Here is a 17,637-nt window from a genome sequence, read left to right as displayed (position 1 = left end):
CAAATCGGGATTGGAGTAATTTTCCTCAGACAATATGTACTAATTTTAGGGACTCAAAAAGGACTCCACCTTTTTTTTTTTAACCACCTACCAAGGACTTACGAAGACAGAATGGTCATTAAAATACAGAGGACAATACATTCTGTTGGACTACCATTACGCATGGCTATCTTTTCGCCTGGCGTCCACCACGTTGGCGTTGAACACGTGCCATGCTGTCAATCTACAGTCAGTGAGAAATGCCAACAAACTGCGGACTAACAGCACTATAAGGTGGGCATATGGCTGCGCTCTGATTGGCTAGGTTGCTACCGCAGGTGGAAATTTGGCTACGTTCACATTGTCCAGATCCTGCACAGCGCCGTGTGTCCGTTGGAATCTTCCGGAACATTCTGGCACTGCTGGGTTTTGGGAAGAGATGGATTAAAATAGCTGAGGATAGTGATATTGGTGAGGAACTTGTGAATTTGGGTAAACACAACCACCAAATCTCAAAAGAGAAACTGTAGCAATCATGGGGTAGGAGAAAAGTACAACAAACCCCTCAATCTTCACTCGGAATATTAACCAGGCTCAACCAACAACTAGCGAGTCCACATATACTTGGACTGCTTTTTTGCCTCTCGCCCACCGCTTTTAACCGCTTCAATGTTATATTGTCAATGTACATAACACACTGCTGACTACAACTATAAGCTGAGCATATGGCAGCGCTCTGATTGGTTGGCATCCTTAAAATCTGCAACCAACAGCCAACAACACACACAAGCCAATCCCAATTAAATTCACCAACGTTACAGATTCAGCATTCATTACAGAAATAGCACATATAACTGTTTCCAATAACTTTCATTAAGTGAAAATCTTCTTCCCAAGATTTGCACCACAGGTTTGGTCTAAATAATTTGCATGTCTACGTAATGCACTTGATAAAATGATGTACTGTGCAAAACTAGCCACCTTCATTCAAGTGCTGGTCTAGATAATTACAGAATGTGTCTATATGGCTACGTCAGCCCTGAGCTTCCTGAGATTCATCATACCATCACATGCTAAATGTTGGCTCAAATGCAAATTCAAACACTTGATTTTATCCACCAGGATTTGATAGGCTTATAAAACGTGGGCTCTCGACACATCTATGATGATTGGCTTTAATTTTTTTTAGTCCACCATCGAGTGTTATGATGAAAACAAGGAACAAACAGCAGCCAGCCTGCCACTACCACAAGACACTTCTGTAAGCCTGAACTAATTTTCTTCTGATTAACTGATGCCATTTTTCCTAAATTTTGTGCCCCCACACAAGACGGACAAGCAGTGATCTACATGCTCACATACAGCAGCCCAGGACGCTGCAGTTACTCACATCTACTTCACCATGAAGCAAGCCTTCTCAGTCCACACACCACATGTTCTGTTCACACCCGTATCCAGGCAACCCTTTCCGGTTGCCATGGAGAGAGCCCCCTCCCTCTCCAATCACCCCACCCCGCCAACACAAACATCCTCAGCTACTGCTGGCAAGATGGAGGCATGCAGGTCTGGAGGAACTGCAGCAGAATTCTGATGGGCCTGAGACGTACACTCACCCATCCGCATAACACACACAGCTTCACGAACGAAGAACACAGAAAGGATGTGGCCTTATATTGTGTTGCTTGACTATAGTATGACACAGAGACAATTTTTAATAACTCCACCATCAGACGCAGAGCCTTTCTTATTTACAGGTGCAAGCTAAAACCTTATAGGACTAGCAACAGTGATACAGTCTAGGTTAAATTATAAATGTAAGTGCGTGTTGAGAATAGCAAAACATCTGGAGTCTTTTGCTAGAATTTATGTCTGGCGGCCTGAAAAATCCTTCACATGGTACATGTTGTACTATATATAGTTCTATTAACCGTTCGGACAGCCTTTATCTGATTAACTGATTAAGCTTGTATCTGTTTGATTATGGCACACAGCTATCTAACAACTTGATGAAACTTTGACATTCACTGTGTGAAGATATCACACTTAGCTAGCAACATTTTAGACATCTTTAGGCAGACTGACTGCTTTTACTGCTGTGTTTGTGAAACTGCCTCCTTATACATGATCAGAAAAATAAAGAAAGAAATAAAAACATTTCCATATTGTTTTGGGGAAATATGTGTTCGGTTTCGTAGAGTTAAGGTGTCAAAGTATGCAATATGCAGGCAAACCAAATTTTGGCCAAAACGCGATCTTTTATGGCGACTGATGGATTTTCCCAGACTGACACTCAAACCTGTGCCTCCATTTCTTCATTTAAAACAGCAAAGAAACTGACATTTAGTGCAAGATTGCTTGTTACTGGCAGGTCAGCATTGTAGCGAGTATTGAGTGCTGCCTTGACAACCTGGTTAATAACAGAAATTGCAAGTGGAAAGAAGGGGTCTCGATGGCGAGTAGTTTTTGTTATCAGGGAGCGGAATCGTTTTTCTGATGGTAGTTTTTGAAATAGGTAATTAGCAGCGTGGGACGTGTCACTGATGATTATTCCTGCTCGCCTCTTTGTCCTGGCGATGTACAGGTCTTCAAGTGACAGACTGCAGTAGTGTGTTGCAGCTTCCGCTGTTCTCTGAAGGCAGCTGCAGCAAAGCAGATAATGATGGCAGAGGTAAGGATGCTTTCTATAGTTGTAGCATAGAACTGCATCAGTATAGCCTGTGGTAGATGGAAACTTGCCAAGTGCGGTAAGAAATTCACCCTTTGCCGAAATCTTTGTGGTTTTCGGAGGGTTGAGCTCAAGGTTGTTCTGGCTACACCAGGAGGCTAGTTGTTGAACCTCCTGGTGGTACTTTGACTTGGTGATGAGACCAATCACAGTAATGTCATCTGCAAATTTGAGCAACTTCACAGATGCAACACTGAAAACACAGTCATTTGAGTAGAGCGAATATAAAAGGGGTGGGTGAGAGGACAACTTTACAGTGCTCCAGTGCGGGTTCAGAATGATCGGGGTTCAGAAATGTTCTAACCGATTCTTACAAACTACTTTCTGTCGGAAAGGGAGTTTGTGATGCACATACTGATGAATCCAGGTACTTGCACAATGAGGAGTTTCTCTTGTAGAAGCTGAGGGACGATGGTATATAGGGCTGCGCAGCTGCAGACCGGTCAGAGTGCCCAAGCTGACCCCTGTCCACCTCCAAAACACCTACAATGGGCATGTGAGCATCAGAACTGAACCATGGTGCAATGGAAAATGGTGGCCTAGTCTGATGAATCATGATTTCTTTTACATCATGTGGATGGTGTGTGTGCGTGCAGGGGAAGAGATGGCACCAGGGTGCATTATGGGAAGAAGGCAAGCCAGCAAAAGAAGTGTGATGCTCTGGGCAATGCTCTACAGGGAAACCTTGTGTCCAGACATTCATGTGGATGTTACTTTGACACGTACAACCTACCTAAATATGCTGCAGACCAAGTACACCCCTCCATGGCAACGGTTTTCCCTAATGGCAGTGACCTCTTTCAGCAGGATAATGCACCCTGACGCACTGCAAAAATTGTTCAGGAACATGACAAAGAGTTCAAGGTGTTGAATTCCCCAGATCTCAATCTGATTGAGCATCCCTCGGACGTGTTGGACAAACAAATCTGATCCATAGAGGCCTCACCTCGCAACTTACAGGACTTAAAGATTCTGTTGATAACGTCTTGGTGCCAGATTCCACAGCACGCCTTCAGAGGTCATGTGGAGCCCATGCCTCAACGACTCAGAGCTGTTTTAAAGGCACAAGGGGGACCGACACAATATTAGGAAGGCGGTTTTATTGTGATGGCTGATCAGTGTAAGTTACTATATTCCATGGGATTGTCGCCTTTGTCGGTCATGGAAGCTTGGCATCCATTCAACTCACTACCACCTAGACTCATGGTTGTCAAAGCAGGGCCTTTGAAGTATACCCAGGAGGTTACAGCAGTAGAAACCACAACTCACCTTTATTATGAGTCACCAAAAATGCGCAGAGGCAGCTTCATTTTCTGATAATTGGTATTATAGCATTTCTACAGTTAGTCTGCGGTTATGGTCTACACCATTGTTTGCTAGAGCAGCATCAAGGCAAACGACACAGACAGACTCAATAAGATTGTCAGAAAGGCTGGTGCACTTTTAAAGCTCAGCCTTGAGACTCTGAAGACAGTAATGGAGAGAAGATTGCAGACCAAGCTCTTAGACATCATGGGCAATTCCGCCTAGCCGCTCCATGAGACAATCGATGTCCAGCGGAGCATGCTCTGCATCAAACTGCTCCTGCAGTACAGAGAGCTTTCACAGGTCAGACTGTTCAGCTGTGCATCCATTTGCTTAGGAGTAGATGGCAATGGAGTCACTGGAATGTAGAGACGTGACATATATATACAGTGTTGTATAGTCTATGTGTAGAATTAATCTGCACTGCTAGGGTCTTTCATTTGAAAGGTTTTTGAAGCTGGATGGATCCCGGAAATCTGGGGTGGGATTTTGACTTTTTGCTTATTGAAGGCTTACTGAAGCCCTATCCTGTTCAATCTCTATTACATTTCTGCATATATGGTAATGGGGGGACGTTCTTTTCAGCCACCAGTATTCCTCTGATAGGTTGCCAGAGAAAGAATTTTTGATCACACAGCTTTACCATGGCTCAAACCTTTTGCTATATCCTGCTAGGGATCAACCAAGCATTCTCAAAAAAAAAAACACAAAAAAAACAAAACAAAACAAAACAAAACAAAACAAAAAAGCTCTGAATATGGGCGCGCATCTCAGCACCACCACATAAAAGGGTCTCTAAGAATGACATGGTCAGCACACTGACCTTTTTGTTTTTTCCCGGGGCACACCCTGGAGCCCATTGCAGGGCACAATCATGTACACATTCACACATTATTTAAAATTTGGAAGTGCCAATAAGCCTCTGGACTGAGGGAGGAAACCGGAGTACCCGGAGAAAGCCCCTGAAGCACAGGTATAAAAGAATATAAAATAGTATTGTTGGATGAGTGAAGTTAAAACACACAAACACACACACAGGTGATCTCACTAGCCGGACACCTGTGAATGAAAAAACTGATAGCCAGGGTTATCCTGGAGGCCCAGGACAAGCAGGAGGGATTTGTCCTTCCATGATGCTACATTGAGATTTCATTTCACTGCAGTTTTGGTGCACATAATACTGAAGAAAGAAAATTAAGACAACTAAAAACTGATATTCATCCTTCACCATTATTGTACATTGGGAAACACCATGTCGAGGGTTTAAGCTATGACAAGCCACTAGAGCAGGTGCAAAACATAAAATCTTGGGATCAGGTCAGCATGCACAACCTCAGGTAGGATGATATTATGTGGCACTTTGTTTAAAGACCTTGACCACTGCGAACAAATCTGCACTACTGTTCTGGAGCTTTAAACCCACTAAGCATATGGGTTCTCCAGAATCTCACTGTAATAACTAGCCATAAAAAGAACAGCAGGTACTGCCTGCATCAGACCCCAGAGCTCCTGCCACATACACCACACCCCCCGCCACCCCACCACACCCCCCCACACCCATGGGAGGTGGAGGCCCGGAAACTTCCGCCATGCTGTGACAATGAGCTGCTTCGACAGACGGAGCAGGAATTTACGACGTGGGTGGAGCTTTCATGCGCAAAATGCACAGATGGTCCTCTAATAGTGCCATGGTACTAAAAATCCCACAATGCATTGCTCAGCTCTAAAACAATGTGGAAGGATGCAAAAAAAAAAAGAAAAAAAAATGTTCCTTTTAAATAAAACAGTAGCAATGATCATGAACAACACATGGAGAAGCTTCCTAACTTAGTCATAAGCAGGTGTTAGCTTTTAAAAAGCTGCCACATATATAGTTAACCAAACAGGCCGTATATCGTCATAACATAAAGTAGTTAAACCGTTAGGAATAAATATCAACCCTATATTAAAATTTATTCTTTTTTCTTTTCTAAAGTAAAATATACACAGCCCACTTAGTGTTTTCAGACTGTAGTGCATGTGACGTGTGCCAATCCGTCTTTGAAAATGACTCTCGGTGATCTCTGTGGAAAGCAGCTTTTATGACTTTTATGTGAAGCAGACTTGTGAGTAAACAAGGTAATTATAGATGTTTTTTTGTGTGGCTTTTTTCAAAATTTGCAATGAAATTTGCATAGTTTTTTTGCTTTTTGTTTTGCGGAAAACTACGTGAATTGACGAATTTGCAATTGCACGAAAAATGTCTCTCAGTGATGTTTGTTGGTAAATTATACCTTTTTAGCTGTACTCATGTTCGACGCATGTGAATCGAAGAGGGCTTTGGCTGAATGCACATCGTGATGATGTCACATGAGGCCCAAATCTGCGGAACATCTGCTGTAATTTTGAAAAATTGCAAGCTCCTCAGAATATTGCAGTGTTCGCTTGGGACTACAGTTGACTGTCAGACATGTCTGTCAAATTGCCTCTTCATGTGAAAGTAGAAGGTATATATACAGTATACTAACTCGCAAATCAGCAAAGTTAAAGACCTCTGCTCTTGGGTGAGTCCCTGGCACTATCTTCATGTTCAAACTGGGTGGCAGGGACTCACCCAAGTGCAAAGGGGAGGACAAAGTACAACTTCACAAGACGATTGAAATGCAGAGAAGCTGAATCCTAACGTTTCCTACTAGAGCGGAAACTCTGAACTAACTTACTCAATAACGTTAACCACAAAAACCCAAATTTGAGAAACATTTTGTATCGTGTCAACAGCCGTGTTCTTGTTTTATTAAAGCTTCAGTTATATTCAAGTTGACACTGTTCATACTTGTGTATGTTATTAGTCATTAAGGTTTAGATTTAACCCATTTAATTCAAGCGACTAATCAATTAGGCTTTTCATTTAACAACTGAAATGGACTGGCATCTTAGCCCGGGTGTATTCTCGCCTTGTGCCCAACGTTCCCTTGATAGGATCCCGATCCAACACAATCCTGAACAGGATAAAGTTCTTACTGGACAATGAATTAATGAACTTACACAATAGTTAACCTTCATCTATACAAATGTAAAAAAAAATTCTTAACTATTTTGATAACTTTGACATTACTCTTACTGGAAGCATCTCCTGCAAAAAGAAATATGTATATATACACATTAACCTCATAACTCCAGTGCAAAAGTGAAATGAAAACGTGTCAGATATTAAATCATGATTTAAGATAAGTAGGATTTTGTGCACATTTGATCCCCCCCCCCGTATTATGCATTAATCTTGTTACACAATAAAGCATAATGTATGTAATGCATTTACAGTTAACATATTGTGAAAGCATCCTGTGAAGAAATTTTAACTTTAAAAAAAAAAGAAGAAGTAGTAGTTGGGGGGGTGGGGCGGGGGGGGTAACTTTTTTTTTCTTTTTTTTTTTTTTACAAAATACATTATTCAATAAATAGTAGGAGTTAAAAAAAGAATAAATCTGGATATGCATATAATTAATTTAAGCATGAAAGGTTTAATAAATGAACATTTTCAACATATTAACATGTAACAGTTAGAAGAGAGTGACATTAACACATTGCAGCATATATGGTTTTAAATGTTTTAAGAATTGCTGGTTAAAAATCAGAAAGTGTGTTTTTAACTTGATATACAATGTAATGAGCTGTTTTTTAAATTTTATTTTTATTTTTTGTTTAAAGCTACATCATGTAATGAGCTGTTTTTATTGTGGCATCAGAATAATTTACCTGCCACGACCATTTTCGTCTCTCTGCCTTTAAGAGCTCGGTCTTTTGTGGGTAAAACCGACTTGCTTGCCATGCTTAAGTTCGCCAAAGAGATCCTCAGGATAAAAATCGTAGAAAGACACTTGTTTGCACGTTTCCCGAGATAAACAAACATGTCTTCCGGGTTATCTAAGTGACTCTATGGCTGCGTCTCGAATGACGTCACACTGCCTGCGCGAGAGCACTACATCAGCTGTAAGCTCCTTGAGCACGCGCCCTATCTAGTGCACTCTGGGTCTCATCATGGACATATTCATAGTTCTACTTCAAAGTTGTCACGCGTGGCATTATGGGAAGAGTGAACTGCCAAAGATGAATATTCATAGCGTGGAGAGAGACGCTGCGAGCTGCATATTAAACAGGCAGAGGTTAATGCGACTTTGACACAAAAAGCCTCCCGTGCAGTATGCGCGGCTATGAAATTAAATTAAAATAAATAGCCACATTAAGAAAGCCGTTCAGAATGCAAATTAACTTGCAGCAGACCACCACCACCCCCTCCAAAAAAAAAAAAAAAAAAGAACAGCCTGCATAGGCTGCAGACATTGACAATTTGCAGGCAGAGGCAATTAATCATTATTATTTATCTACATGTAAATATTTGCATTCGTTTTCTAATTTGCATCAGGATGCAGTCGAAAAACTGTGCATGCTATAGAGTACGCTAGGCATTATGCACAATACACAGTCTCCACAATTCCAGTGAAGGAAAACTGACTACAGAATTTGGTGCAGCACTTAATACATAGGCTATATGCACAAGTGTGTGAATTAATGCTAATTACAATATTCAAATATTCATCAAGTCTTGAAGAGGCTAAATAAGCTTTTAGGCCTATATGTTGTAATTTCTGTGTTATTAGGCGATCAGTTATTGCCTGAGAACTCTATAGCACTTTAGGAATCGATTTAGGTTTCTAAAGTGTTACATACTCAGCTGTGAATTTAAAATGTAAATTATCCGGAGTGTGTGACGTGTTGAGATACAAGCTAGGTTTATAAAGACACTGCGTGGAAGTGGATTATAGATTTCCTGGCAACTGGGGATTCAATCTTGACTACATGTCCAAAACAACACAGAAAGACCGGAAACTAGGCCCAAATTTTGGGCATTGCAAAAGACAAATTTTGCTTCTTTTCCCCAGTTGTTGTGTGGGAAACATGTTCACAGTGGTGCGCACGCATTTCTGATTTGCAGTATCTGCAAAACAGTTTTTAAAAAATAAATAAAAATTACAGTAATTACCTGGCACAGCCATTATCCAATTCTGATGACAAAACAAATCATAGATACAATGTCTGTATTTAGAGTTTCCCTTTGTTTGCTATAGATCAAGCTTGTAGAAATTGATTATATTTAATTCCATTCATGTACTTGCTTGATCCTTGTACATTTGCCATAAAATCAGTGGCCCTAACAGCCCTGTTGACAACTAACCACCATTACACTTTGTTAACAGTATTATAAGAGTTCAGACGCAAAAACGTGTTCAAAATGAACCAAACATGTAGCGGAAATTGATAAATGGAACTTTTTTAAAAATAAACTTTTGATGTTATTATTGTAATGCAGCCCATAAAGCTGAACGCTAGAACATTATTTCTCCCATAATAGGTCACTTCCTTCTGTAAATCTTTTATGAAACAGCAGAAAAGTAAGAGTGGACTTATACCATACATTATTTATGCACATTAATTATTTTCTGTAAAAATGAATAGCCTTCAGACACCAAAAAAAGACACATATCGTCTTTGACCTATATTAAAATGCCTGCAGTAAAATCCAGACCTATATTCAAAAGCAGAAAATGTCATGACTACAGCAAACTCCAGTAATGATTTCTAAAAATGTGCTGATTATACTGTATGCTGCTTTAAAGTAAATGAAAATTTATATTGTTCTTTTCTTCTTTTTGTTCTTTCTTTTTTATTACAATAGCTTTTAAAGTCATACACACATTTCTGACTAGAATGACAAAACGAGGCAATGGACTGTTTGGTGTTTTAGCGTAATTGTCACAGTGGTGGTCTCACTTGACTGAGGACTTTAATTAAAATTATAAATCATGCATCATTCCTATACAACACTCCTGCTTTCTGTCTCACTCATTTAGTCTCTTTCTCACACCCGCTGATCCAAAACCCCCAACCATCAATAAATGTGTTTATAGAGCATCTCCCCATGGTCAAATTAATATTTTCTGGTACTACATACTTGACAGTAGCCTGATCTATCTATTTGCATCTATCTTTATGAAATATATATGTATATATATATATACACACACACACACACACACACACTATATATATATATATATATATATATATATATATATATATATATATATATATATATATATATATATATGTAATATATATGTATATATATAAAATATCGACCATGACTTTGTTATAATGACACAGTTTTATAAGTGGACCATAAGGCCGTCGAGTAAGAGTCCGATCCTGCAGGGCACTCACCCTGATCCTGCACCCAGATTAGCGCATTAGCTTGTTAGCTCGTTAGCATGGTGCTTGTTAGGTTGAGAAGCTGGAACCTCGGCTTTATAGCCCACTATTTTCCCCATTTGTATCTCCGGTTTGAAAGCTCTCATCCCAAAGAGATCTGGGTAAGCCACGCTTACCCTACATACACTGGACAGATTATCATTACCCATAATCCCACATTGCTTCTTCTTCTTCTTCTTCTTCTTCTCTCTGGACAAGTATGTCCTCCTGTCTTTTTTACTTCCTTCTCTCTGTTGTCTTGAAATGACCTTTTGGTGTCTTGAGGATTTTACACACGGTTTTAGACACAATACACACATATCAGTCTTGACAACAGCTGTATATTCTACACAAAGAAATTCGATTTTTTTACTCTTAAATTCTTCTGGTCCCCTCTAGAATACTCCATCCTCTTTCTTTCTCTCTCTCTCTCTCTCTCTCTCTCTCTCTCTCTCTCTCTCTCTCTCTCTCTCTCTCTCTCTCTCTCTCACACACACACACACACACACACACACACACACACACACACACACCCTTCCCCCACTGTCTCTTCTTGTCCTCATGGCCACCTGGAATGATTTCCCCCTCTACTCTCTCCTCCTCTTTACAGATCCAGGTTGGGACACTTGCCTGGGGATTACGGTAAATCTATGCCAGGGCTCTTCCTCCCCTCATCATCATCCTTGGTGATGGAAAGAGGCTTTAACTAAAACCTGTTTAGGATAGGCTCTTCCGCAGCCCGAGAGAGACGGACAGATGCTCATCGCCTTAACAACCACACAGTGCAACGGAAGACGAATTTAATAAATGAATGAATGAATAGAAGGAGAAAAGAGAGAAAAGGTACAGAGCATAAAGAAAGAAAGAATGAAATAAGGAAAAAAATTAATGTATTTGTGTACAAATAAAAATATGTATAAATAAGTAAATACAATAAAAAAAGAGAAAGAAAGAAAAGGTGCAGAGAAGAAAGAAAGAAGTTAATAAGAATAAATAAACATTTGTGTGCAAATTAATACATATTTTTTAGCAAGTAAGAGAAAGAGAAAAGGTGCAGAGAAGAAAGAAAGGAAGAAGGAAGTAGTAAAATAATTAATGTATTTATAAATAAATAAAAAGAAAGAAAGAAAAAAGAAAGACAAAGAAAGTAAGAGAGAGAGAGAGAGACAAAAAGATGTGGTGAATAAAGTAAAATATATATTGAGAGAAATAAAAGGTGCAGAGAATAAAGAAAGAAGGAAAGAAAAAATGTATTTATGTATAAGTAAAATATATGGAAATAAATTAACACATAAAAAAGAAAAAAAAAGAAAGTAAGAGAGAGAGAGAGAGAGAGAGAGAGAGAGAGAGAGAGAGAGAGAGAGAGAGAGAGAGAGAGAGAGAATATAATTCATTCAAATAAAACAAAATGCAATAAAACTATAAATATGAGTGGAGACAATATTAAACAAACAAACAAATAAATCAAAAGAGGAAACCTAAAGATTCACTTACCAGACTTTATCATTACCCACACCATCTAATAATGTTAGATACTGAGACTATCATTGGTTCTTATCAAGTTTATCAAGTTTTTCATGTCTATCTATCTATCACACACATCTATCTATCTATCTATCTATCTATCTATCTATCTATCTATCTATCTATCTATCTATCTATCTATCCATTTGTCTATCTATCTATCTATCTATCTATCTATCTAGCTAGCTAGCTAGCTAGCTAGCTAGCTATCTATGTTTCACATGGAAACCTTATCAAAGAGAAAGTAATGCTTGCAGTAAGGTTAAGAATGAGGTAATCAGACAAATAGCAGAAGAGAAGCAGGTTTAATCAGAACTACGCACTTCCTTTAATGTGCATCTGCAGGGTTACGTAAAACCGTAGAGTGGGACAGAAAGCTTAGCATGGAGAAAGGACACTGCTCCACACACACACACACACACACACACACACACACACACACACACACACACACACACACACACACACACACACACACACACACACACACACACACACACACACACACAGTGGTGTAGTGTGCTTGGACTGTGTTAATGCAGCAGAGGGACTGAACAGCACAGACCTTTACATCTCCGCATTACAGCAGTGTAATAAGGCACAAGACAGCGTGCTTAACTTCCAACAAGCTTCATTAGTTTAAAATAGAGAGATAGAGAGAAAGATGAGAGAAACAGAGACTTGGGCTGAAAAGAAGATCCTTTAGTGAAGACACCCGGAACATGAGGATATAAGAGGATTGGCCGGTTTTGGAGGGGTGAAGCGGAGAGTTGTTACCACCCCAAAGCTGATCATTTTCCAAAACCAGCATGTCCAAAAGTGTTTTATTCATCGTATACCACAGTTGTTTGCCAACATTAAATTTTTTTCGAATGATTAAAGAACGACACATCATACTTTTGATCTGTTTATATGTAGAGTTGTGGAAGGGCCATGAAACAAGTTCCTGTTATCACTGACATTATAAAAAGCCGTTAAAAAAACAAAAAAAACAAGCTATAAAAAGCAGCTCCCTCAGTAAGAGACAAAATTGAGAAAGGAACATTTTTACTTCTGACATTGGAGACTCCTTCCGTGAATGTTCATTAAAACACTCCTTACATAATTGGTTTTAAAAATCTAAATAAAGAAAGCAGAGAGTTGCAAGGAGTGAAGTTCAGGCATTTCACCATGCACCATGTGCTCATGCAAATGTGTCTGTGTGTGTGTATGTGTGTGTGTGTGTAATCTTCTGTACATTAAAATGACAAACGGACAAACTGGGAATGCATGGATTTATTTGAAGTGAAAGGGTTTAGGAATGTCTGGCTGTATGTGTGTGTATGTGTGTGTGTGGGGGGGAGAGAACAAGAGAAAGTTAGAAAGAAAGGATGAAAGAGAGGAGGGAGAAGAAGAGGAGGAGTCAAAATAGAGAGGGAAACAGGGAGATAATTGATGAAAATGAATTGCTGTTGCGCAGATCCTGACACCAGTCAATCAAGGTCAGGTTTTCCCCATGTGCTTTTTCCATATAGCACACACACACACACACACACACACACACACACACACACACACACACACACACACACACACACACAAGTGTTAAGATTCTGGCAGCAACAAACCCCCCAAAACTTGGTTCCCTTTATGCTATCACTCTAATGAACCTTTTTAAAGGTGATATGCACTTTTATGTATTATATGCACATACATTATTATATAATGTTTAAGTAGTTGCATGACACGCAAGTGGGGCAGCCTGAAGATTATCCCAGGGAACTTGGGGCGCAAGGCGGGGAACACCTTGGACGGGTTGCCAACCAATCACACGGCACAATCGCACTCACATTCCCACACTACAGATCATTTAGAAATGCCAATTAACCTACAATGCATATCTTTGGACTGGGGGAGGAAACCGGAGTCCCCAGATGAAACCTTGAAGCACACACGGGGAGAGCATGCAGACTCCACACACACACACACACACACACACACACACACACACAGGGTGGAGGAGGGATTCGAACCCCTAACCCTGGAGGTGCCAGACTCCAGTTTAAATAAATATCAGACAGTACAATGCAATATATACTGTACAGACATTTTAGTTTAATGAGCAAATGTAAATGATAAAATATCACAAAAAACATCGATTGAGTGAAATTGATGTCTTTAAACACCACTGATAAAAAATAAGTACATTACTAGACAAGTCCCATATTTATATACAGTACATATGTACTACAGGTACTAATCTATGCTTAGATTATTATGAATAAATGAAGGTACCAACCTGTACTTTTCCTTGTCGCCGGGGAGCCTCACTGTTACAGGTACATGTTTTGATCTTTAATATAGACCATTTACCTTGAAAGGTGCATGTGGAACACCTTTAATTAGCTTTTTTACTGCAGCTTTACCTTTATGTCCTTTACACTTTTTTTTAAACGATACACTACATTCACATTTCCAGGTGAAAGATGCATACTAAAAGTAAAAAAAAAAAAACCTGCATCATTGATCAGCGCCAAGGAAAAGTACACTTTAGTATCTTTATTTCTGTCAGTTTAGGTCCGAAACAGTGTGAATCTAGAGCCACCAACAGCTCTAGTGAGTTCAAGAAGTAAAACAAAATGGCTTTAAATCACACCTGCATCTGCACCACTTGCATCCCTCCCAGTGGTTTTCCACATCTCTGCCAATTATTTATTAAAGACAAGGCATGGAAGTAACAAAGTCATAAACATTGTGTGTGTGTGTGTGTGTGTGTGTGTGTGTGTGTGTGTGTGTGTGTGTAACTGCATACGGTCGGCTGCATTAACACGGCTGATTATTAAAAATTACCATCTCGCCCTTTCTCTGCTTAACTAGGCCGCAAAATTGATTCGGCTTTTCTCCGATGCGTGTGACAATCACACTGACGTGGTGTTATTATTAGGAGTGTGACTAGTATCGCATTTATTAATCAGGAAATGAGTCGACCATTTCCTGCGAGCTTTAAAGGGATACTGTAGAGATTTTTTTTTTTTTTATCTAAACTTGGTAGTTTCTGTAGTTCATGTGTGTGATTTAAGCAAATATTTCTAGGTGTTTCTCTTCAATGAGAAAAGTTTAGAATTACCTGATTTCTCAAAAGTCATTCATGATGGAAGAATTTTTGACTAGCTATTCAAAATACATAATTATATACATGCGGAAGCATGTGAAAAACACTTCAAAACAATATATAAAACCGGTGAACGGTGGTTCTACAGCAGGAAATGCCTTTACTGGTCACATATACATTACAGCACAGTGAAATTCTCTTTTCTTTGCATATCCCAGCATGTTAGGAGGTTGGGGTCAGAGGGCAGGGTCAGCCATGATATGGCACCCCAGGAGCAGAGAGGGTTAAGGGCCTTGCTTAAGGGCCCATCAGTGGCAGGTTGGCAGTGCTGGGGCTTGAGCCCCTGACCTTTCGATCAGTAACCCAACGCCTTAACCGTCAAGCCACCACCATCAGAGGAGTCAGGGGAGTCAAAGGAGCCAGGGGAGTCAAAGGAGCCAGAGGAGTCAGAGGAGTCAGAGGAGTCAGAGGAGCCAGGGGAGTCAGAGGAGTCAGAGGAGCCAGGGGAATCAGAGGAGTCAGAGGAGCCAAGGGAGTCAGAGGAGTTAGGGGAGCCAGGGGAGTCAGAGGAGAGGCAGGTCAGTCTGGTTAGAACTCACAGGAAGGCTATCGTATCTCAAATAAGCACTCTTTACAACCATGGTGAGCAGAAAAGCGTCTCAGAAAGTACAAAATGCCATAAATTTTGCCAGCCCAACACACATTTAATGCAAAAGTAAAACCTCAAATGTTACACTCAAAAAGAAATACTTATAAAATAAGGGTAGATAAAGGCTTTAGGATGATGCAGACATGAGATACAGTTTTTGAGGTGTTGTATTTTTGAGGTGTCCATGAGCGAGAGGCAACGTGTTTATGTAACCTCCGAAAATGTGGTTCCATCTCTGAAAGGATGAATTATACATATTTATCGCTTATATATACATATATAGTCATGTAAAAAAATTAATACACCCCATGGAAATTGTTGGCTTTTTTGACATATTTGGACAAGCAAACATTTGATCCTCTTTGAAACAGTGCCTATTAATAAAGATGACATACTGGAACAAATCACAAGGAAAATGCAATGTGAAATTTCCATTGTTAAATGAGCTATACAAATAAAACTGAACTGAATTGTATAATAAAGGTGATATACATAAAATTGACATTGTGCAGTAACTTTCACAATTTAAATTAACAAAAAAATATCCACAGAAAAATATCACATCTATTGATATTTCTGTTGAATAAATGATTGAAAAAGCTAATTTTCCATGTGATCTGTTCAAGATGATCAAATGTTTGCTCGTCCAAATATGCCCAAAAAAAAAGCCAACAATTTAACAAATGTATCTTTGACTGAAGGATTCCTGAAAATGTTTTACAAAAATGCCCCAGCATCTGTTCTTAGTCTTCACAGGTCTGTAGTAACACATCCCACATATGGTACAGATGCAGTGGATAGAACTTATAGGTTGAAAAACACTGAAATTTCCCTTTAAATGCTAAATGCAGCACTTACTCAAAAGGCTCATCAACAAATCCACGCTGATTAAACCCTGCAGTACTCCAACACACAGCTGTCATTCCTTTTACACAGTGCATATATAATTCATATACATATAGTTGAAATGCGCATCCTCAGCTCATCAATCATACGCACATGAAACCAGGACGTTCAGATGAAAACGACGCGCCAGAACCCAAAGTGTGTACCTTCATCATTTTTAAGGAGAACTGCATTTTTGAATAGCAGTAAATATAATATGCAGACATGACAAAAATATTTTTGATTGTTTATCGTATTATAAATTATGCACAGGCTTCTGATGTGAAGCTCAATGGGATCCCATGTGGTTAAATTAATGATAAATAACTAGCCGTATTTGCCATTTTCATTTTTTTAACCATAGTTTTCTACTTCGGTTGAAGCCATAGGAAGCTCGCATCCCTGCACACGCACAAAAATGGGACGAGCGCAGAAGTGGGTCACGGAGAGATTTGTTTCAGAGAGGCAGCGGAAACTGGGTTGTTGCATGTGGGGGTGTAGGGTGGGGTGGAGAGAGGGATTTTGGGAGAGAAAGAGAGAGCAAGGGGATTTTGGGAGAACTGATGTGCTGTTGCTGGGTTGCTATCAGAGTAAGAGTGAGACAAAGAGGCAGAGAACATAAGAGAGAGAGAGAATAAGTGAGAAAGAGAGAAAGGGTTGACAGGGAGGAAGAGAATCCTGTTTGCAGTCTGTTTAGGAATTAAATTAGTTCTATTTTTATTAATATGAAATGACATGGAGAAATAGTAAAAGAGCAGCCTCGAAAAAGAAAGAGGATTCAAAAGACACCACCACTTCTAGTCGAGTGTCTCTCAGACACACACACACACACACATACACACACACACACACACACCAGTCACGCTATATCTCCATGAATGTGGTCACACTAATGAAATTGAGAGCGATATTTGGGTCGTTGAAGCCGACCAGTGATTGACCCCGAGGGAGATCAGAGTATCGATCGGGCCAAAATCAACTCTGACTCTACATTCTGCACTCTCACACACAAGCTAGAGAACTCACTATCTTGGATGGGTGATATAGTCATGCAAATATCACTGCTGTGTTATAAAAATTTGCCCCGAGAACAGTTTGGTTTAGGTTTTCAGACCTAATGGTGAAACAGAGTATGACAATGTGTTAAATTGCAACGCTCTGCCATTGTGGTTTTGAGATATACACAGCTATACA

General features: G+C 39.7%; 1 protein-coding gene across 1 annotated transcript in view; it reads right to left on the bottom strand.

The window, feature by feature from the left end:
* Positions 1-7,924, bottom strand: part of msrab (methionine sulfoxide reductase Ab) — a 41,029-nt gene extending 33,105 nt beyond the window's left edge. Inside the window, exon 1 of the mRNA XM_017476917.2 lies at positions 7,745-7,924. Within this exon, the coding sequence (XP_017332406.1) occupies positions 7,745-7,898 (154 nt within the window). The 5' untranslated portion in view covers positions 7,899-7,924. The remainder of the gene's footprint in view (positions 1-7,744) is intronic.
* Positions 7,925-17,637: the final 9,713 nt, after the last annotated feature.

Source organism: Ictalurus punctatus, chromosome 9 (assembly GCF_001660625.3).
Source record: "Ictalurus punctatus breed USDA103 chromosome 9, Coco_2.0, whole genome shotgun sequence".
Taxonomy (NCBI): Eukaryota; Metazoa; Chordata; class Actinopteri; order Siluriformes; family Ictaluridae; genus Ictalurus; species Ictalurus punctatus.
This window is presented reverse-complemented; position numbering and strand designations above follow the sequence as displayed.